The 23169-nt window shown below is 42.0% G+C and overlaps 1 protein-coding gene across 5 annotated transcripts in view; it reads right to left on the bottom strand.

Moving 5' to 3' along the window:
- The window catches only part of CHD7 (chromodomain helicase DNA binding protein 7), a 126780-nt gene that overhangs the window by 81306 nt on the left and 22305 nt on the right, over positions 1 to 23169 (bottom strand). For all 5 annotated transcript variants that reach the window (XM_048939908.1, XM_048939911.1, XM_048939909.1 and 2 more), the window contains one exon: positions 4790 to 6644. In XM_048939908.1, coding sequence (XP_048795865.1) covers positions 4790 to 6469 — 1680 coding nt within the window. In that variant the 5' untranslated portion in view covers positions 6470 to 6644. The remainder of the gene's footprint in view (positions 1 to 4789; positions 6645 to 23169) is intronic.

Here is a 23169-nt window from a genome sequence, read left to right on the forward strand (position 1 = left end):
TCACTTCCAGGAAAAATCCTAGACATCATTCTTTACTAAACAAGATTCCCTAACACACAGTGAAAGTTAGTTATGCAAAGACAGTAAGAAGATGAGGACTCCTTCTCCCTACTATTCCCAGGCATTAAAAAATGCAAGTAGTCAGGAAAATCAACTTCATTTGAGCGTGCCAGTAGTACTGACTTAACATGCACTCTCTGCTGAGTTAGAATATCGCTTCAGATCACTCCAGTTGATAACAGTTTGCATTAATACCCCTCTTCATTCTGCTATATCCAAGTATAATTTACGCTGAGGCAGCGTAAGCACGAAGTTTTAATTGCAGAAAGGCCCTGGTATCTGGGATGAGTCTGCTGATGACTCAGCTGGACTTTCCCTGCCTCCTCCCCAACAGGGAAGGGTAGGAAATGTCAAAAGAATGCATTTAGGCTGAAGAGAGCCAAGAGTTATCACGGAAAGCCAAGTCACACACCCACAGGTAAACAAGGCAGAAGAAAACTGGTAGTGAACTGGTAACACAAAACAAAAACCTTCTCCAAAAGAGGCTGGGCACCTTAACATGGTATTCTTCAACCTTGGCAGTGCTGCTGTAGAGTCCTACCATTTAATCTAGTATCGAAGCTATTACCATAACTGTTTGTTGTTTAAGAATTCCTATATTTGATTATAAAGAATGCAGATCACATCATGTTTATGGTACACACTTAATGAATAGGGCTCGAAACTTCAGCCTACACAGTAGCCAGCAGCTACTGTAAACAAAAAGTTCCATAGAACAAAACGCCCAGCAGAGTTTATTCTTGGCAGAAAAACCTCTTACACTCAAATGCTTTCAACGATTTTTGAAAGTGCCGATATTTAAGAGCAACTATACAGTATCAGAGTCCCCCTTCCCGAAGGCCTATCTAACCTGATATCCCTTCTCTAGTAAGTCTGTGGAAGAGTAGAAGAACTAAATACACATATAAAGGAGATGTATCTTGAGAATGAACTCTGCTACTTGTTTATGGCACTGGTCTGCTGAGCCAAATGTGGTGTCTTCATATTTATCCAACCCTGATGCATTTTTCTATACCATGCTATAGTATATTCTATTCTATGCTGAGATCAGCATCTTAACGTGCTGTTTTGAGCTTGCCACCTGACAATATGCTGAACACCCTTGAAGTATCCAGGAGACAAACAACCTTCTCCAAGCACCCATATTGCTCACAGTTTCAAAACTGCATCTTCCCTTCTCCCCAAACCATCACTTGCTTCCCTTTAACTACTGCTTATTTACTGAGGCCTAAAGAAGGGACCCAGAGCTGCACAGCACTTGCCACGTAGGCATACCATGCACATATGCACAACACAACAGCAATCTGTGTTCTGCTCTCCACTATTTCTATAGCAATGCCTACTGCTCTGTTTCTTTGACTGTCAGAGCACATTTTCAGATAGTCATCCAACAACCAGGATTCTGTTCCCAAGCAGAGATCTTTGTTAGACATTCAAACTGCCCAAGCATTATGCCTTGATTTACACAGCTTACAGCCAAGCAATTGAGGCTCCCGTCCATTTAGCTTCATCACTGCAGGCTCCACCTCACCTCTGCTCTTGGCACTCAGTTTTGAGCACATTAAAGACAGCAGCAAATTTTGCATTTGACTTTCCACTCTTTTCCACGTCATATATGAATATTTTGGAGGGCAGAAGCTCACCAGCCCAGCACAGATACTCCCCCTTTGAAAACAAACAAGCTGCTCCTACCCTCTGCTTTGTACCTTGGCCAAGCAACTGGCCACCACAGAACCTGTCTCCCCACCCCACAGCCTTTGCTGAAGTACATTTCCAAAACAGGACTTGAAAATCAAGCACATCTACTGAATGTCCCAACACGATGGTGGCGCATGTAAATATCTATAACTCTGCTGAAGCCAGGAAATCACTGATAACAAGGCCCTATTAACCACATCTAGCTCTCAGCTATTAATCTAGCCCTGCTAAGTTGTCAATCACCAGCTGTACCTCTCAGCCAAAATAAGTAGCAGTTTTGAACACACAGAGAAATAAAGAACTCTAGAATCGACACAGCAATTCTTTTCAAGTTAAAAGCAAAAGAACTTCACTTTCCTTCCAACATATCTAAAAACAAAACAGTAATTTGGTTAACCACAAGTATTACAGCCTTCCCATGATAAGGCTAGCTTTAAATCACTGAAAAATAATTACTAAGATGGCTTCTGTTGATTTAAAAATACACAGTGATTTTCATTTACCGCCTAAATTCATTTTGTTGATTCATTTTATACAAATAAAATCAAACCAGTCATTTAAATAACTGTTGCTCAGCGAACAGTTTTCTGCCAGCTGACATGAAGGAGAAACCACGACTGAGGCAGGATAGCTGCAGATTCTGCATTCAGTCTTAAGAGCAGGGTTTGTTGGGGTTTTTTTTGCACATCTGCATTTTTTTTTCCCCAGGGGGTGAGGAGGAGTTGGGCTTTCATTGACTTTAACAATTTATATTTGATCCAAACAGTCTTCCAGGGGGAAATGCCTGCCTGTCAAGTATTTCATTACTACAGTCAGATCTCAAACTAATTACTTAATGGGAAGGTATGTTAACAATAACTTCTACTAAATGAAAACTTAACAGAAGTAGGCTAACAGAGAAGTTACTTGGCTAGCTACAACTGCTTGAATTACAGATTTTAATCAAATAACTTGAGTTATAGTGTGGTTTTCCTCTAATTATTTAGTTTCAGCACTTACCTTCAAGTTATTCATCTGCAGTTCAAAACTCTTTGCTCAAAAACTATGAGCACAGTTTGCACAGCTCATTTAAGAGTTGAGCTGTCTGTATTCTACCTCTCCAGTTAAAAGGAAACGAATGCCCCAAGAACATTTAAAATGCGTTCCCATTCCACAAGCAGACGTTCCCCTCCCAAACCATCTGCTGCTGCTAAAAAGAAGTTTACTGGATGATCAGATGAAATCACAGAATTAACTCCACTGCTCAAGACTGCAGCTTTAGAGCACAGCCCTTATTACAGTCATCTTAAGTCTTTCCACATCTCCACCATTGCTAGCTGTGAAAGATATCGGTAATGCTGGGTTTTGTCCCTTTAGTTTCTTAAGTCTCATTTTACCATTTCCACAATTTTCTTTCAAGTTTTTGTTTTTTTCCTGCTGGATGCGTCAGTTCTCTTCAGGGTAAAAAAACCCAAGCATCTAACCTTGTACTCCTTTTCCTGAACCCTAAGCCTTTCTCTTTTGCTCACATTTCTCCACGTCCTCATGCATCCTTTTCAAAATTTCTGCTAGTTGTCTTGGATTTTTCAATGCAGTCTTGAGCACTTACAAGCTGCTTAGCCACGAAGACAATAACACAAGAGGCACCATTAAGAACTAACCAGTCAGGAACACAACACCCTATGGCCATGCAAGAAGGGTTATTTACACTCTCCAAAGTGTGCACATGGAGGCGGGGGAGGGGCAGGAGGGAAAGAGGAAAGGCCACCATATGTACAACATTTCACACCTATTTTACGGGAGGCAGGGGAGAGAAAGACAGCCATGAAGCTACCGTGTCCCCTTTCAAGGGCAGAGCTTCCTCTTCCTTTCAGTGAAGTCTCTGTCCTTTCCCTCACCCCGAGGCAGCACGGATCTCCCTCCCAGGACTAGATTACCCTCCAGCATGCCCTGTGCTACCCCCTTGGAGAATGTGGAAGCCTCTCCCAGCTGCTGAGCTGCTCCATCCACCACTCCTCGTCAGCTGCCTCTCCACAGCACATACATCTGATTCCCAGACCCACCTCATGCTGTGTGGAGCAGCGAACAGAAGCAGCCGGCAGGCAGCAGAGGAGGAGACTGCTGAGCAGCTGCCTTCCTCGCAGTCCTGGGACACTGGCTAGGACAGCTGTTTTTATGATTTATTATATATTATTTATGGCTGATTGTAACATCGTATCATTATGACTGCATTCCAACAATTGTCTCCAAATATTTACGGGCAGAGCTACTTGGCATTAATTACTGAGTGGCTTTAAAAATAATTAAACCTCTGATATCTTGGCCACCTATTCATTCAGTATCAAAACCCCTAGAATGGTCGACTGATTGAGCCAAAGGCAAGCCATGGCAAATCCAAGGATCCCAAAAGGCACTTTTGCAGCTCAGTATACCAACATGCAGTCAAACTTGCTAAGCTACAGAGGGATCAAGATGTTTAAATGTTTCTAGCTTTTAACTGAAAAATAACGTGGAAGCAATATATTTTTCACTAAAACTCGGCAGATCAAAGCCTCAGTAAAATAGAACTTTTGTCTTACTTGAGATTTTATGTAAGCCTCAGAAAATTTGGTTTTAGACTATGATTCACATCTGCTGAATTCTATAGCACAAACTGCTGCCCCTTCACAAATTCCTTAAAATATACACTCCTTTTAGCAAGTTGCAAATATGGAAGATATAAGCTTAAATTAGAATTCCCACACGTGCTTTCCATTTCCCCCTCAAAAGAACCAATAAGAAATTAAAAAAGCAGTACTCAGTTTGTCCTGTTGCTATAATCATATTTCAGTCTATCCATAAAGCCATCCTGTAATAATTACTGTAAAAACATCAGCAAGCTACGTGAACCTTATTTTACCTTTAGCTTCTGTGTACCAAGAAAGTCACGTAATGAGCAAAAGAACAGTGTAGTCAAGCAAGAACAACTGCTTTGAAGCCAGAGATCTCGTGCATACTCAAATGCATTTACAATCATGCAAAACATTTTTTTTATTCATCGGAAGCAGCTTACCTGAAGGACAGGCACTTTTTGTGGTGTGTTTTGTGGTGACTGGTGAAGCTGTGCCCAAGGCTGATGATGAGGATGTGGCGGTGGTGAAGACTGATGATGTATCCCTGGATGAGGCTGCATGGGAGGACAGGTTGGCATTTGCTGTTGAAAAGACTGCTGTTGACTAGGAAGCTGCTGGCCAGATATTAGTCGTTCTTGTATTGCTTGTGGATCCGCAAGGCCAACGCCTGGACAACCATTTGGTCTCATGTGCCCACCCATCTCCCGTGGTGTTGAAGACATACCCATAAAAGGACGATTCTGTTGCATGTTTCTGGGGCCCATATTCCTTTGTCCAATTCCCATGGCACCAGGGGGCTGGTGTGATGGCTGAGGATGGGGTATATTTGGATAACTGCCAACTTCCATTGGTATTCCAGCACTACCGGGCCTAACCTGTGGAGGAGGCGTACCTGCTGGATTACTCATTGCTTTCATAGGTGACATGGGAGGTGGAGAGGCATAAGTTCCCTGAGGCTGTGAAGGGTGCATAGTTTGCGTGTTCATTTGGTTAAGTGAGCCACTAGGGTGGATGGGTTGCTGGTGCATTAGTCCTTGACCACTGTTTGATGGAAATCCTACAGCATTTGGGTATCTTGGTACAGACTGATTCATTGGAGTGTTATTTGTAAGGCCTAAATTCTGATTCATCCCTGTATTATTAACTAATCCCTGATTAAGGTTACTGTAAGGATATCGAGAATACTGCCCTGAGTTGTTTATAGTAGGTGAGGGTACCGTCTGGCTCCGAGAACTAAAATTAAGTGTTTGCGGCCTAACAGCACCCTGCTGGGGAGGATTAGGGGAGAATCTAGGGCTGTGGGCTACTGATTCTCCATGGAGAGCAGTGGGGGGATGGTGGTGAAATTGCTGGACTGAATGTCGCAAAGAAGGTGCCATACTGGGATTCTGCTGGGGCACATGAGACAAGTGGCCAGGTCCTGAGGTGGCAATGAAAGGGTTTCCCTGATTGAGGCCTTCCTGGCCTTGAGAAAACTGGTTCATCCTCTGCTGTTGCGGCTGACCGTGCTGTTGCATTGAAAAATCACCACGAGCCATGTAGTTTCCCATCTGCTGCATGTGCTGAGGATGGCCCTGCCCGGGGGGTCCGGAGGGTGCTTGTGGCGGCTGTGTCGGTTGCGGCTGTTGCTGCTGCTGCTGGTATGGTGCTCTTATCTGGTCTGGCACTTGAACTGCCCGCGGCCCCCACATCGAGCCACTGTCTACGAAGGGTTGCCCGTGTCTTTCGTTCTGCATGCTGGGATAGACTCCCATCTGACCACTAGCACCGCTGCCATGAGGAACCTGAGGAACGGGAGGGTTGTGATACTGTGAATGAGGAGACGCTATACCATTCCCAGGGGCATTGCTTATCATTCTGTTCGGCTGATCCATCAGGTGCATTTTCTGCTGTTCGTATTGATTATAGTGATCAAAATGGGTCAACTTTGCTTGATTTTGATTTGCAGGGGGATGATGAAGAGATGACTGTAAAGAGGGAAATCCTTGATCCATGGGCATTTGCTGCCCCATGGGATTTACTGTGTTTTCAGGATATCCACATTCTCCGAGACCTTCCAGCCCTTCACTGAAAATATTCCCATCTTCTCCAAACAGACTCATCATTCCTGGATCTGCCATCTTTTTGCAGCACACAGCTCCTTGGAGCTACAACTAGAACGCTAGTCTGTGCTTCACCTCGGTGAGGTGTTTTGTCCTCAAAGCCTTTAATCCTCAACTAATCTCCTTCATGTCATTCCATATTTCCTTAATTCTTTTGGACCACGCAGTGTCAGGCAAAGTCTGGTTACTGCTCCTAGAAGCGGGGGAAGGGAGAGAAAGAAAGGAAAATATTGAAATAAGGAACATCGGGCAACGTAAAGAAAACACAGTTGACTGTTTTCTGTACAATGACAGCTAGTTTCAGCCCCCGAAACACATCTTAAAAATCTATTTCACTTTAAGAAGCTTGCATCGTCTTTATCAGAAGCTTTATTACGATAGGGAGTTCGGAAGCAAGCAAAACACTAACCTTAACCTTAAATTAATCCACTCACTACACATCCTAGCGTTCCTTTCTTGGGTGGAATAGAACAAAAGAACACAACATGCAGCAGCAGCAGCTGCCACAGCAGGTAGGCAGATGCATGAATATAGCCAAGCAGCCCATCTGCCGAACTAAAGCCCTGAAAACGCTCTAGTTACCAACAGCATGTCCTTAACCTTATTCCCTTGAGCTGCGTAATCAGATGAGCAAGCAGAAGCACCGAGTCCTGCGACAGACTAAAGTTAGTCATACGGAGAACAGATTTCTCAAACACACAGAGGTGACCCTTGAAAATATACAAAACTCCAAGACCCAACTTAATGCTTAGGAGAAAAATACATATGTTTAGCTGTTTTTTGTCTTGTTTTGTTTGTTTAATATATCTTTTATCTTAATTTAACAAAATTACAAACTGAAAGACAACTTGACGTGTCCACCCATTTCAGCGAAACTATTAGATTCTTCATTTTACGACACTGAACCCATGCCATAATTTCCTTAACACCATCACCACCCTTCATTAGGCATCTTCAAGTAATCATGAGACTAACAGCAACCATGGCAATACAGAAGACCACACTAAAGTTTTGTTCTGCCCATATTTACTATCTGTATAACTCGTGAAGGAGAATTAGCTACGGCAAGAGAAGTTAAATAGTAAAACAGTTTGCACTTGGACTTGGGGGGGAGGGGGCGGGAAATGCTGTAACGCATTTTAACAGAACAGCTTCAGAGAATTTCCAGGTTAGTTTTTTCACAGGAAGCCTGGTGTGTGCTGAAATGCCTCCTTTTCCCCACAGCTATTCTGTCTGAGTTTGCTTTTTATGGCTCAAACTAGTCAGTCTAACACTATCCTTCCTTTCTAGAACAAGAATTTTAAATGCTATGGCTATAGAAATAAACTTGAAGCTGGTAGACAACAAAGCCCAACCATACAGCAAATAAAAATAAAAAACTACTGCTGCGTTGTTGTCATTATTTAGTAGAAACAGTACTTGCAGACATTGACTTGCCCTTAATAATCAGCAACCACACAAAACCAGGTTTACCTACATGTACATTCACATCTCACATTTTGTTGCAGAAAAGGGATGCTTTCTGTCACTTTGGATGCAAAGTGCCAAGCTGGACTATTTCAACTGCAGGCAATTTGTCCCAAACAAGTTTTAGGGAGAAAATATCAGCACATTCATTACACTTCTTGCAATCATTGTCAAGATGAGCTTCTACAGCATGAAGCAGAGGGCACAAGGAAAAGCACAAGCATTTATCACTCCTCTTAAAATAGCATTTGAATGTCACCTTTAAAACTACACTCTTAAATCTCTTTAGTGCTCAGCTGGGATATTAACACTTATATTTCTAAATCACTTGAGGGTAAATTCCTACGAGCCACCTTCATGTCTCTTAATAACTATTTCTTTTGATTTCATTTCCTTTATTAAGCAAAAGCCATCTGTAGCATTTCTCACCTCAATCAGTTCATTAAAATATAGCATAAGAAAGCTCCAGCAAAGCAAGAAAGAGCTTCCTTCGCTGAAGCAAGCTTCACATGTTAGAGTACTCCAGAGCAAGGCATTCGGTCATGAAAATCCCTGCAGCGATTCAGGATCACCCAAAGACTTGTGACACTGCATGCTGCAGTCAGGAGCTAGCAAAGCTGGGAGTATCACGTACTGCTGGTCTCTGCCTAACGGAGCAGGCTCTTTGCTTGGAAATGCTAAGAAGCACAGGAGCAGTGCGCTGTCACCTCCCAGCCTCTATCTGGGCAATGTCAAACTTGAGATCAGTCGAGGATCTCTCTCCCCCTCAACAACGAAGCCTGCATACATTCATAGAATTCTGGATAGGTAAGAATGTGTGCTGATTTTTTTAGGTAAGGTACTCAAATGACCACTCAAAGGTAGACAGGCTGTACCCTCCTGAAAGTCTAATGAAGTTTTGCAATAAAACAACCACATTCCACAAGAATTCTCACTTTGCTATTTGTCACAGATAAGCTAACAGCATCTCCAGAAACACAATTATACAAATAAGACACACATTTGAATTTGCTTTGCTTACTGTTTGTCAGTTGACAGGCTTCCAATAAAACTCAGGCTCTAGTCAGCCACCAACAGTCAACATCAGCAAACAGTAGTTAGGGCCAGCTACTATACCCACAAAACCAAGTCAAAGTAGGGTAAGGGTTGTGTTTAAACAAACACACCTCAACTCTGCCCAGCTGACTCCAACACAGCTTGCAGATCTGCACTAAAACCTGTATGGAAGGAGATGTGTTTTAGGTTCCACAGCACGCCTGCTTTCCTCAGCACAGGGTCTTTAAAAAGAAAAGCAACTTCTTATGGTGCATGTTGTATGCAAACAAATCCATCATCTAAATTAAGAGTGAAAACACTGTTTGCCGCTATTTATGATTTCAGCTCGGCATTTTTATCTGAAGTGTGAATTGGTTTCATGCTTGTGCTGTTAATGCTAAAGCTATTAGGTTTAAAACACAGCATGAGAATGCTCGCATGAGAAGTTGTCTCCAAGCCATAGCAGTATTTCTTCATTTAAGTTTGGCTTTAGATTTATGGCTGCAGTCCTTTACAGTCAGCTGTGCTCTCACCAAACCTTATTCTACTTCTCCAAATAAAAAAGTCACCCCTCTGATGTGATATACGACTAACAGTGCGTGTTTAAGAATGAACAACAGTAGCAGCTACTTTCTGATCAAAACAAGTTAACCTCCTTTTGATAAGAAAACAGTCAATGCTAAATTTCCTAGTAAGCTCTCAACCTTTTATGTTAACAGGATAGATGCCTTCTAGATAGTTAAGCAAGTCACAAGAGTCACAGCCTTATCATAACTTACGATCATTTCTTCTCTTTTTCCACTGTAAGCAATGTTATTTTCCAGTTTAAATCCTCCCGGCTCAAAAATAAAAAAGCAACCACACTATAGATGTACACAAAGGTAAGTCCTCTACCAAGGTGTAATTCTAGCTAACATAAGTCCCTAGAAAAATCTTTGGGAGGAAGTTTTTCATTCAGAGGGTGGTGACACACTGGAACAGGCTGCCCAAGGAGGTTATGGATGCCCCATTCCTGGAAGCATTCAAGGCCAGGCTGGATGTGGCTCTGGGCAGCCTGGTCTGGTGGTTGGTGACCCTGCATATAGCAGGGGGGGGTTGAAACTAGATGATCTTTGATCTTTCAACCCAGGCCATTCTGTGATTCTAAACAGTACAGTTCATTTTCCCATGAAAGTAAGCATACTAACATCAAGACTGGATCGGGACTGACTACCACATAAGCTGGTGGGATGGCATGGGATTTTTTGTTTGTTTGGTGGGTTTTGTTGTTGTTAATTATACAGTTTAAAAATATAGATTTATGCATTATCTTCTCAACTATCCTGTAAGTTAAAATCAACAGAAATTCACAAAGCAACGTCTATATTCCAGGTATGAAGAAAAGACCATCTGAATCAGGTATACTGGTGAATATGAATGTATAACACAATAGTTAAAAAGAAAATCTTGACCAAACTCACAGATTTTGCTATGAAATTCTACAGCTTTTCTGTTCCTGAATATGAGAGTTTGCATCAACCCAACTGAACTCAGAGAATATATTTCCTTAATGCTGCCCAGACAACCTACTTCTATTCAAAGTGATTGTATGATCCCAATCACCAGGACACAGCCGATTGCTTAACAACCCTGTTGTCTCAGCAGACAAAGCTTACATTTACTCTAGTCCACAGCATTCCAAGTCCTAAACACCCAGACTTCACATTTAAGTCACAGTTAACCATTGCTTGACTTCGTATTTCAGAGCCCTGCAGCCTTAGGCAGCTTCCCACTTTTACGAGTGGAACAAAACTGGCTGCTGCATAATCATAACCTGATCTAGTGCTGAGGACACTAAAACCTGAATTTCATTAGCCTTGTTCCCAAGGCAGAAAGCAGCAGGTCCCAGCTCTCAAGAACAGGAAGCGACAAGGGCAGCATACAGACACGCCTGCCTTCCACAACGCCATCTGCACATTCTGTTCAGGCTATTTGCAAACGGGCAGGTCCCTCTACATCCTTCTATACAAGAGATTTAGCACCATTTCTGGATAGTCAAAAAGCAAGTAATCAGGATAAACAGAATGTGTAAAGGCAGCTAATACTGGCTGCTCAGAGTTCTTCCAAGTGAGACATGTCATTCACCGCTAATACATTTACAGCTATCAGTGGTATCTCAGACAGAACTCCTAAGTGCTTGACAGACACAGGATTTTTTTTATACAGTGCAAGTACGTATCCATAACACAAGATAATAAATGCTGAAAACAACATGCTGTTTTGAAGAATTAGGCCAAAAAGACCTCTTATGCTAAACACCAAAGCCATGCCAAAGGTCATTTTGAGACTGGAGCCTCAAAATGTAGGATTAAACATTAGGCTACTAAATCTGCATTTAAATATTTCATATTTAAACTGCTTTTCAAAACCACTAAGCTCCCACTGGCTGTTAGGGGTAGTAATTTAAGTATTTGTTGCACAGGAGTAGGTGGCAGAAATAATGGTAACCAAAGAGATCACCTTATGTTTGGAGGAAAGCATTCACCTAAAACTTCATAAATATGTAAAACATCCTGATAACTCCGTAAAAATTATGCTGAAAAATGGCAGTTATGGAAGACAGCTGATGAGACTTCTACCTTTCAGCTCATCTACCTATGGAGCGAGCGGCACTTCTGCCTGGACAGTTATGCAAGTGCTGAAACACGCACATGGGAAACACACCTGGTCTCCTGCTTGCTTAATATTTAGTTCTCACTCTATCACAGACAGCTCTCCACGCATGGTACATTCCTCTGGCATATAGATAAGACAAAAAAAAAAAAAAAAAAAGCAAAAAAGCAGATCTGTAAACTGATTACAATATGATTTTTGACTGTAACTTCCAAAGAAACTGTTCTGACTGCCTAAAAGACTTCTTTTATTCTTTATATAGTAAACATCTCAGAGAGTACAGCTGTGTTAAAAATCAAGTCCATATAGTTTGTATCAGATCAAAGGATGGTAGGAATCTCGCTCCTCCCCTGCCCCAGGAAAGAGAGAACGGACTCACAAGGATGAAAAGAATGAACTCAGGCGACTCAGAAACATTCTGCCTTCAGTGGGAAGAGCCAGCAAATACAGCAAAAGCATTTCTGGGGAGTTTAATTTCACATCTCTCTTAGTAAAACCCAGTTAATCAGGTCTTCACAGAAAACGCATCCACAGTGCCAGGTTTAAGACAGTCACTATCTCCTGTTAACGTAGCAATGGAGGGCAGGGAAGGTGGAATGAAAACTTCATGTGCCTTCCCTCATAATCAGCTTTTGCATACACGGAGTCACCTAAATAACATGAATATTGCTCAGCAACATTTGGGGGGGGCAAGAAATCCATTAAGTTCCCCATATAGCATTTAAGTAGAAACCAGACTGTATTTTATTTCCTTAACACAACACGTACTTTGGCAAAGAACAGACTTTTACAGAGGCAACTGAGGGCACAACAGCCTTGGAATATTTGGCAGCTTGCTGCTGTCAAGCAGCTGATGCAGGAATGACCAGCTAGAGTTCAGCCTGTGCCACACATTTGGAAACAATATCCTACGTCATTCAAGTTCACAGCAGCTTTGATACAAGAACCACAACAGCATCATCGAGGAAGAAAATGATGCAAACCCGCGCGGCCTGGTGTTACAACACACACCGGCGGTGAGTTCTGCATTGCAACGCCAGTAGGGCTGCAAATGCTGCTCCCAACATGGGGCACTGCTAATTTTAAATCAGCACCCACAGCATGAAGCAAGCAGCCACCAGCACACGCTTCTTTCCAGTCTGGACAAGCAGAAAAAGGGAAATGCGTTAAATACTTTTATTTCAAGTGTGCATCTGGGGATTTTTAATGAGGCAACCAGGGCAGGGGAATAAATTGTTTTTACGTTTAAGTACGCAACAAACACGAGGTGTGCGTGTGTGCATTGAGGGGGAGGGTGGAATAAATGAAGCCAGAAACACTACAGTTTTAGCATTATGTGGGTTGGCACTTTAAAAGGATTTCTTCGGTCATCCGACCACCAACACAAGGCTGGAACGAATACAGATGGGAGAAGGGAGAGGTTTATCTAAAAATAAGTCTCAGATAAACAAAAGAAACAACTGCAGCCCAACAACTGATTCGGGAATACTTTCATAAGCACTCGGCAGCCGCCTTATCTCCCGCATAAGGCCGTAGGAGGAGCAGCGTCACCTTAACGCACGGTTTTCGGCATGAACAACTGCAGCGAGAAGCGCTGCAGCCGCGGTGGACAGCGAACAAAAAGCCCGAGCGGGACCCGGGGGGAAGCCTGATATTGCTGCCATCAGTCACCAGAAATCTCCCAGCAATTACGTCCCCTTATAAAGCCGACACTAACCCAGCCGAGGATCCAAGGGGTGGGGCCAGCGGCGACCCGCTGAGGCGCTGAAAAAACACCCGGCGCAACGGATGCCTCTTGTTAAGGGCCGCGCTTTTTGTGCGCCCGCTGCAGTTGTCACTGATTAACCAACTGATCGGGCAATTTCCTACATTCTTTTGCATTTAAAAAGGATCAGAGGGGCTGCGAGCCGTCCCCTTTCATATTCCAGGAGGAGCTGGAGACGGCAGCGGGCCGGCCAGGGCGCGGGCCAGCTCCGGCCGCCCTCCTCCCCCCCCCGCCGGGGCCCGCAGCTGAAAATAATTTATCTGCCGGCTCGGCCGGAGCCCGGCATCTGCGATTGGGAGGGAAACGTATCCATCACGAGTAAACTCGAGCACAAAGGCAGGCGGGGTGTCACAGGATACCGAGGGGCAAAGGTCACCGTGGCGAGCGGGAGGCTTAGCGCGGGCGGGCAGGCCGCAGGCACGGCTGGCCGGTGTTCCCGGCCTGCGGAGCGAGCCTGGGTGCGCTGCTGCCGGCATCCCGCGCTCAGCAAAGCGGCCCGCACCGCGGAGCAGCCAAAGAAGCGGGCAGCCGGTGGAGAGCAGGGTTCAGCGCCCTGCCCGTCGGCTGAGCGCCTGGAATTGCCTCACAGAATGGCCTGGGTTGAAAAGGACCACAAGGATCATCCAGTTTCAACCCCCTGCCATGTGCAGGGTCGCCAGCCACCAGACCAGGCTGCCCAGAGCCACATCCAGCCTGGCCTTGAATGCCTCCAGGGATGGGGCATCCAAAACCTCCTTGGGCAACCTGTTCCAGTGCATCACCACCCTCTGTGTGAAAGCCTCACCCTGTTCGGAAAGCTGGGCGCCGTAAAAATTCATGAGCTGGATACTTGAATGTTTCCCAGGGTTTCTGAACACATGACTTTCACCAAAATGTATTTTTTTTTTTTCTTTTTTTAAAATCACAGGCAGGTTTTAAGACTTCATCATTATCCCAAAAGGCTATTTCCAGCCAGGGAATTTTGAGCACTTTAAAGTAGCCAGATCCTGTATTTTACTTTACCTGTTCCAAGGCCAATACAATCATGTTTCATTCATAGTTTATGAAGTCTGAAAAACCACTTGATGAAATTACAGTCTACCCGTACCACACATGGTATATTTGTCCACGTATATTCTATAATCATTTCAATTTATGACTTGTACTTAAGAGTCATTTTCCTGTACATGTGTTCTTCATAAATACTGGGAGATCACAGCATGCATTTGTACAGGAACCACATATCCACACTCATTTCTGTGAAGATAAATACACCTTATATATCCAAAGTGAAAAGCCAGAGTTTTCACAGAACTAAAGGGAACATATTTCAGCATCACGGAACAAACCCGTAGTTCCCCTTTATGCTCTTTACATGTAGCAAGATGAATCATCCTACATCTGAACTTAAGCCCTCATTCAGCTTCTAGCCCTGATGGTAATTTTTGCCCAATACATTCAGCATACTGCCTTTGAACCTTTCAGCAAATAGGAAAAACACATATTACATTGGTTAAGGATTACAAAATATCAATTCTTTTGCCATAAATAATATCAATATTTTATAAACTAAATACTTAAAGTGAAATCACATATGCTCTATTGGATTGCACAAATCTCCCTTTAAGATATTACAGATCTCTTTTCTAACAAACATACTAATACAGGATTATTCTTTTGTTTTATACGCATTAGGCTATTTAAAGGTACTGCTACATTATTTCACTAACTTTAAGTCAACCATAAAGAAAAAGAATTTGGAGGTGAGGGGAGAAGCAGGATGGGACACTGAAGGAATGACAGTAGATGGAGTGAAGAGATTTCAGGAACCTTCATTTACAGCCTGAACTGCTAAGTAGGTCCTCGGATTTCCCACAGAATATGGCAGCTGACATACAGAACAAATACTGAAACACTTTCCGTAACTTCTACTTATTGGACTACCAGAGTTTTTTTTAATAGAATCATTTGAGTTGGAAGGGAACTTAACTTCATCCGGTCCAACTCCCCTGTAATGAACAGGGACACCTATGCATCTAGAACACCCTGCTCCTTTTTCAAAAAAAAAGAAAGATATGCCAAAAAGGTATGCCTGGCTTGTGCATCAGGAACAAGCTCTTATATGTTTAAAGTTGTTTCTTTGTTCGTTCTTTTAAAACACATCACCTGCCTCAGTGATGATCAGCAGTTATTAAGACCACATCATAAAGTGGCTACACTAAGCTATTCTCTGCAAAGGAGAATGACAAAAAGAGCTTGAAGCTCTCCACAGCCCTCTCCACAGACTAAGATACTGAAGAATAAAGGAACTGCTACCTTCAGAGTTCACTTACTTCCTACATTCCCTTGCCTTGGTCCAAATTTAAGCACAGGACAGTTCACAGAGTGCATACACACATGGAAAAAGGTGCCTATACAGCATAGGCAGTCCTGGCAAAAGTTACTCATTTGGAATGGAGACTGCTAGGTCATCAGGTCTGGTACCCACTGTAGCTTTTCTTTCTGCACAGGACTGAACTAGATTGCTTTTCCTAGATATAACCAGAGGAGATTCCAAATGAAGAGAACCAAATCATCTTGTGCAGATCTTTAATAGGTCTCCAGTTTCTTCCTCGTAAAGAAGAACTGAGGTGCTTTCATGTGCACTGTTTAACCGATATACACTTCTAAAATAGCTCAATGTATTTCTACTTTAAGAAGTCTTTCAGGGAAAAAACTGCCTTCTGCATTTTTAGAACTATGCTATCTCACTCTCATTTCCACCAAGATTTTAAAGAACTTGGAAGTAGTTTGCAAATCAAAGATAATTACTGACCCACTCTCCAGAGCCACCGTCATTCAAGCTATTGCAAGCTGTAGAAGCAGCTGACATTTATCTGCTACAACCCCCAACAGGAACGTCTTGAGCTACCTCCAAGTTCTCCACAAGCTTGTCGCAGACTGATGACTGATCAGTAGTGCAACTAATTGTGAATAAGATGTGAAAGGAAATTTTTACTCATCTGAAAACAAACTTGGAGGAATCTACCAGGAAACAGAACCAGTTGCCATCTTCTCTCAAAAAGCTGGGCTAAAGTCAGTTTTAAAAGAAAACACATCACCTTCACTGTTCCTAATAATTTCACTTAAATTAACCGTCCAAATTTATCAATCTTGCTGCATCATTTCAAGATTATACGCTTACAAAGCCTCTTAAAAATAAACCTGTTCCCACAGTGTTCTCCCTTCAGCATGAACAGATCTTTTTCTACTCACTGAAAAACTTCTGAGAGATTAAAATTTAGTGTTGAGGGATTCTTTTTTGTTTCTTTGGGGTTTTTTTTGTTTGTTTCCTTGTTTTGCTATTTTAAAGTAGGAAAAGCAAGCAAATTAAAGAAATATCCTCATTTTTTGTCAAACTATTCTACAAACATCAGAAATAAGAAAGCTTATTTTGATAGCTATGGAAGAGGTTTGGGGATCCACTTTGCTGGACCAGCAATTTCTTCAGTGAAGAAGTCTGATTCATAAAATAGCCTCAGTAAAGAAAAACAAGAGGCAAAACAGCAGCAAAGATCCTAAAGCAAAAGAATTCAGGATTCAGATTCAAATATCTAAATACGTATTCCTTTCCTCACAAGCTATTAAACAGAAATTACAATTTCATTTTCTTTCTACCCAAAAAAAAAACCCCTCATTCAAAATTCAACCGCCATCAAAAGACCAGAACTATGAACCCTTACACTGTGCTTTCCTAAGAAGCAAACAGTAAATGGCATTCTCATAGCATCCTTAGCACATCAGGAAGTGGCCTCTCTCTCTCTCAGCATGCAAAGACTTACATCACCTTGAACCCAATATACACTGCACAGCTGAGGAAATAGAATGGATGAGGCTCTGCTAGAGATCAATTGATTTAGGAATCACAGGCACTGGTGTCAGACAGAATGCTTATGCTTCTATAAGCTGATGCTGTTTGGATCTACAGCTGAGATTCAGATAACTGTTTCATTAATGATGTTTACAGAACAAAATGTAGCTCCTTGTCCTCCCCATTATATATCCTACATAAAACTGGTCACGAGACAGAAGTATTCAGAAGTAACTTGAAAGAAACAATAAACTGCCTGATGTCAATAATAAAACCTCCACAATGAGCTTTCCTGACCAACTTTTTACGCTACTCTTTAATTATTATTGCATCTAATCACAGAGTATTATCCAGAAACCTGAAGTACAGATGACCATAATTCTTCCTTTCCTACCCTGCACCTGAAATCCTCATGTCCTGTCAGAGAACAAACCATTTCTGTACTTAGTCTTGAAATAAGACCACCTCAGAAAATCACGTGTTATTCCTCAACAAAAACTACACATTCAAAGCAAAGCAATGAAACATTTTATATATATATATATATATATATATATATATATATATATATATATATATATATATATATATATATATGATAAACTTCAGTGTCTTATCACTCTAAAATACACAATGACAACCAGATAAACTGACTTTATGCCACGTGAACAAAGTTTTTGTAAAAAACTGCTAAGGGAGATGTTGTTCAGCCCTCAAACCCAGCTCTCATGTCAGTGTAACGGATGGTAACAGAGGACATATCACCAACGGCACCTATCATAACTCCACAGCACCCAACACATTGGACTGGATGATCTTGAAGGACTTTTCCAACCTTGGTGATTCTGTGATTTCAGACAGTTTACAAATTACTCCAGCCTGATTCTGAGCATCCAGGTAAGATAGCTGCCACCTTCCCTTTCTAAAGCAGACCTCACTAGTCAGCCAAGTCCCACTGCAAGTTTGGCTGCATTCTCAACTGACTCAGAGGCCACTGACAGCAAAAACTACAAGTATTTATTTTAATATTAAGGTTCTTGGTAACTTTTTATTCCTCTGGAAAATTGCATTTGTGCTTTTGCCCAGAGACATTGTAAATGCCTCCAAGGATAAGGCATCTAAGGCCAGTCTTGATGGGTTCCTAGGCAGTCAGATCTAGTGGTTGGCAACCCTGCCCACTGCAGGGGGGTTGGAACTAGATGATCTTTGAGGTCCTTTCCAATCCAATCCATTCTGGTGATTGATTTCTGGCTACTTACAAAGCAACTTTCCAGTGTCAGGAGGCTAACGTTTTGTTGAACAAATTCTGAGTCTCACTTCTGACAATATTAACCCTCTTATTAAAAAATTGCTGCATAAAAAAAGCAAAAAAAAAAAAAAGAAAAGAAAAAAAGAAAATCACTGCATAGTATTTCATCAATATCTGGGTGCATGCTTAAAAGGGGAATTTCATAGAATCCTAGAATTTCTCTTATTCTTTGGGGATCTCAAGATTGTAAACAGCATAACATTCAAGAGGGATTATTATTTTTTCCCACAACATCAAGATACTCTAACAAGAAGCAGGGTAAGTCTCTTTTTCTCTCTACAATAAACATGGAATTCCATTTAGTTCACTTAAACCAGAAGAATCAGCTCCATGCTATCAGCCTGGTCCACTAACAGCCCTTATTGATAACTGGGAATTAAAGATTATTGATACAGCCATGACATACTAAAAATTGTACAGTTCATTTTTCATGTTTAGTAACTATCCCCTACATCTTCTTCACAACTAGGACAAAACTACATTCTTCTCTCATCTTCTAAAGTACTAAATTAAGTAACAGCATCAAAACTGGAGCAAATTTACAGCTAAGGTCTAGAACAGTACTTGCAAAAGCCTTTTTTTCCCCCAGAACTGAAGTCCACCAAAACAAGTTTAAAGGCAGGGTTTCGTTTGAGAGGAAAGGAAAAAATATACATCAGCAAAGCACTGATGCAAGGAACATACACAAGACAGAAACCTAAGTAGCCCCTCTATTTCAAATCTATGACAGTAACATAGTCCAATCATTTATACTGCTGCTTCTTAATATTGTCAGAAAAGCAGCATCCATCTGTTATTTCACAAAAGACATACTGCCCTTTATGACAACTGTTAGAAATGAAACCACGTCACAGGACACATTCCAATACCTTTATAGTTTCGAGAACTAGGCTGAAGACGCCAGATTATACTTCAAACTTCAGATTTCATAGGAACCCCGAGACCACCCAGCTTCCCCTGCTTCTTTTTGACATCTGCAGCTTTGACTGAATACAAACCCAGATAACTACTACTTCAGCCATTTAAAGTAATTTCCCATTTCTGCTGTACCATACAGTAGCTAATTAACTGGAGAGCCTATCAGCTACAAGGGCTAGCACACCAGATAATCCAACTCTTAAACCATCAGTAGATACACCACTGCTTGTTGTCCCCAGATGTAGAAAAAAAAAAATCACAAGTTGGTTTCTCTTTGACACTGACTTTGCATCTTTTTTAGTAATGCTCCAGAACGTGAGGCAGGGAGGGAGGAAGCTTTTTTTTTTTTTCAAACAAAAAACAAAAAAAACATTGCAGAACCCCTTACCTGATATCTCCATATACACTGTCATTGCTTAACTGAACTACGAGTCTATTAACAGCATGATAGTTGTTCGTGAGTGAGCACCAACTCAGATGGTGAGTCACATAACTGCTATCCATCAAGAAAAACATTCCTGTCTCATTGAGTCCTCTCTTCCTTGGTTACCATTTCACTCACTCCATATTTTTCAAGAAGGCAACACATTACATGGGCACAGAGCTTCTCTTTGCACAGAACAGTGCGTGACAACTGCATGGACAGTCATGCATCACCACAGAAAACCATTCAGAACTGTATTGCACCTCCAGTAATACATTCATTCTCCCAAAATGCAGTGTTTTATTTCTATATTATCTGTTTCACCAACATCAAGCTAATAAATGCATGATCCCCAGCCAGAGAAATCAGTGACAGAGTCACACGTGCACATAGCTGCTACCAGTGCTAATTTGAGGAATACGTAGAAACATTTCTTTCTGGAGAACGAGCATTAGCACTTTTAACATGCTCTGGGATTTCAAGTTGAACATAGGAATCATTAAAAAAAAAAAAAAAAATCACTTTACAGTAATTTTCAACTGGTTGCCTAACACCCATCTCCTAAGTGACTATCATCAAAACACAACTATAACACCAGTGACAAATTAATATTAAAACCCTTCAGTGAGATCACAGAACTCCTCAAAACAAAACAGCCCAAGCTGTCAGAGCACACTTCTCCCATATGCGGTGTAGCAGCAAGGGTCTGGAAAACAAAAGCTTTGCTCAGTTACAGAAATTGGTAGTAGGTGCATCCCTCATTCACACACAGCATTTTGAAATCCAAACCAATTTGCCAGCACCTAAACAGACTTAAAAAGCTAACAAGAAATATTTCCAAAAGAGAAGCCCAACAGAAAAAGGCAAGCTGCTTGCATGCTTGGCCAACTTGACAAGCCAGGAATGCACTCTGATGTACACAGGCAGGGATAACTAACGAAGTTCAGCAGTGTTTCTGCACACTGGTGGGTCTAAGCAGACCCCAGCCCTCCTCCCGGGCAGGGGCAGCTGCAGTACAAGCAGTGCTGGAAGCCTCTCCCACATGATGGAGATAAGAAAGCATGTTCATTCCATAGAAATGAAGATGTACCTAACAAATATTAAGATATTGGACACATGTGCCAAGATTCTGCAGGCAAAGGAGAAGTACACAAGCCATATTCTCAAAACCCACAACCTCTAATTCCCAAAGGTCAGCATGGTGTCTGGTCCTTAGGCACATTACTCAGCTCAGCAGATGAAGGAAACAGTTGCACCAGCAGGCCTCAGAACAGATGGAAAGCAGAGCAGCTGAGGAGAAGGGAAGCGTCTGTGTGGGACGGAGGTGGGGCACGCGGGCCGTCCCTTCTCCCAGCTCTCAAGCTGTGTGCAGCCATCACTGAACTTCTAGCTGCGCTTGGGAGAAAGCTGAAGGCAGCCATAAGTGACCTGGTGATTTAGTGCCCCCTGCTTCCCCATTCAGAGGACAGGGATGGCAAGAGTCACACAAGGAGGATCTGCAAGTGCTGAGTACGAGCTTCTCAAGGGTGGCAGAGGAAAAGAAGCTAGGTGATGGATTAAGATCAAAACAGATCAAAATTTGAGGGATGCTTTTCTTTTTTTTTTTTAAAGATGTATTAGAGTAGCAGAGCAGCACAGAAATACATACACAGAAATAGTGGAGGAAGAGGAAAAAACAAACAGAGAAAGAGAGGAAGGATAAAAAAAAAAAAAAAAAAATGAAGAAAACCCTGACATATGGTACAATTATTTCAGTACAGTTTAGATTCACAGCTTTACAACACCTGCACAGTTAATAACCGTATTAAGTCATACATGATGTCACCACTGTTTCCTTTCTCAACTTAGTTAACTGTTAGGGGAAAGCATCTAACATGGGTTTCCACACTCTTGGAAAGATAACTGACTGTCCAAGATGTAGATGTGCATCCCCAGCATTGTCTGGAACGCAACCTGCACAAAATCCTCAGGAGAGACAAATGGACCAAGTACTTCAGGGACACAAACACTCCATAGAGATGGTTTTACAAAGCAGAAATAGAGGGGTTTGGGTTTCCCCCCCCTCCCCCATTTGATTCTTCTAATCCTGGTTGGAAGCATCTCCTGCAGTCCTTTTGGCTCCTCAAGTCAGGAGACAAGTAACTAAACTGATCAATGTGTAAGACAGAAGCCCTCATATCAGAGCAGCAGATTAATGTTAATCTAGATAATGCAAACAAGGTCATTCAGTGCTTGCAGAAGGCACATATAAATACTCCATTATATTTATATAAATAACTGTTCTTCACCCGGCCTGCCATGTAGGTTTAGACTTTGAACGCTGATTATCAGTAGCTGTAAGCAAGTGCAGAACCAATAGGGCAGCGGAAAGTTTTTCATGACAGCTTTTCCTCCTCATTTATTTCTGTTCCTAACCACAAACAAGATGCCTTCTTTCTACTGCTTACCCCAAACATCTCGATCTAACCATTAGAAGAATTTGCATCACCACAGGGCAATGAACAGCAACCATAGCACAAGGAAGAAGCAAAAGCTAGACAGCTGCTTTCAAGCAGCACAACCCACTGGAGCAGCTTAAGTCTACACCACTCATTCAAACAGCCTTCATGCCGAAGTCAGGTAGGTAGTTCAACAGTCCAACTTGAAAAGCATGGCATTAAAATAAGCCAGGCATCTGTTGTGTGGAAACATGACTCTGCTATGACTTCCAGAGGGAAAAAAAAAGGAATTCTAATTTGGTCAAATGCGTGAAAAAAATATTTTGCACTGAACTGATTAGCCATGCAGTCAATACGGAAACACTATTCCAAACATGGAAAGTTACCACACCTGCTGGCTTGCAGGGAAAACTGCTGACTTTGAACTGTTTTGTACCAATGTAAAACTAGAGTGAAGGACGCACAGATATTGTGGGATCTGACATTAGAATTTCTTTTAGGGAAGAAGTGTTATACCTCAGTGTGATTCAGGAAAATAAAGGTCATTTGTGAACGCTCAGTCTATTTGTCAGGAGAGTAAAAGAACAGGTCTTAGTTTAGGCCTTCCAAAAGTAGTTAATTCATGGTGCTCGGAGGACTGCCTCCAGCAGTTCAATCCAAGCACACACACGCTGCCTCAATAAATGGCTGTTTTGGATAAACATGCTACTTAAGGGAAAAATATTTCATCTACATTTAGTCCATAACAAGGAAGTCTTCTGAACACAGAGAGGTAAAAATTTCTTAGATTTCTCATAACACTTCCTTTGATCACACTGTACGCAGTCTTCCCTAAATTGTCTGCAGTCTTCCCTAAATCCTGCATATTAAAAGCCCATTAG

This window comes from Lagopus muta, chromosome 3 (genome assembly GCF_023343835.1).
Source record: "Lagopus muta isolate bLagMut1 chromosome 3, bLagMut1 primary, whole genome shotgun sequence".
NCBI lineage: Eukaryota > Metazoa > Chordata > Aves > Galliformes > Phasianidae > Lagopus > Lagopus muta.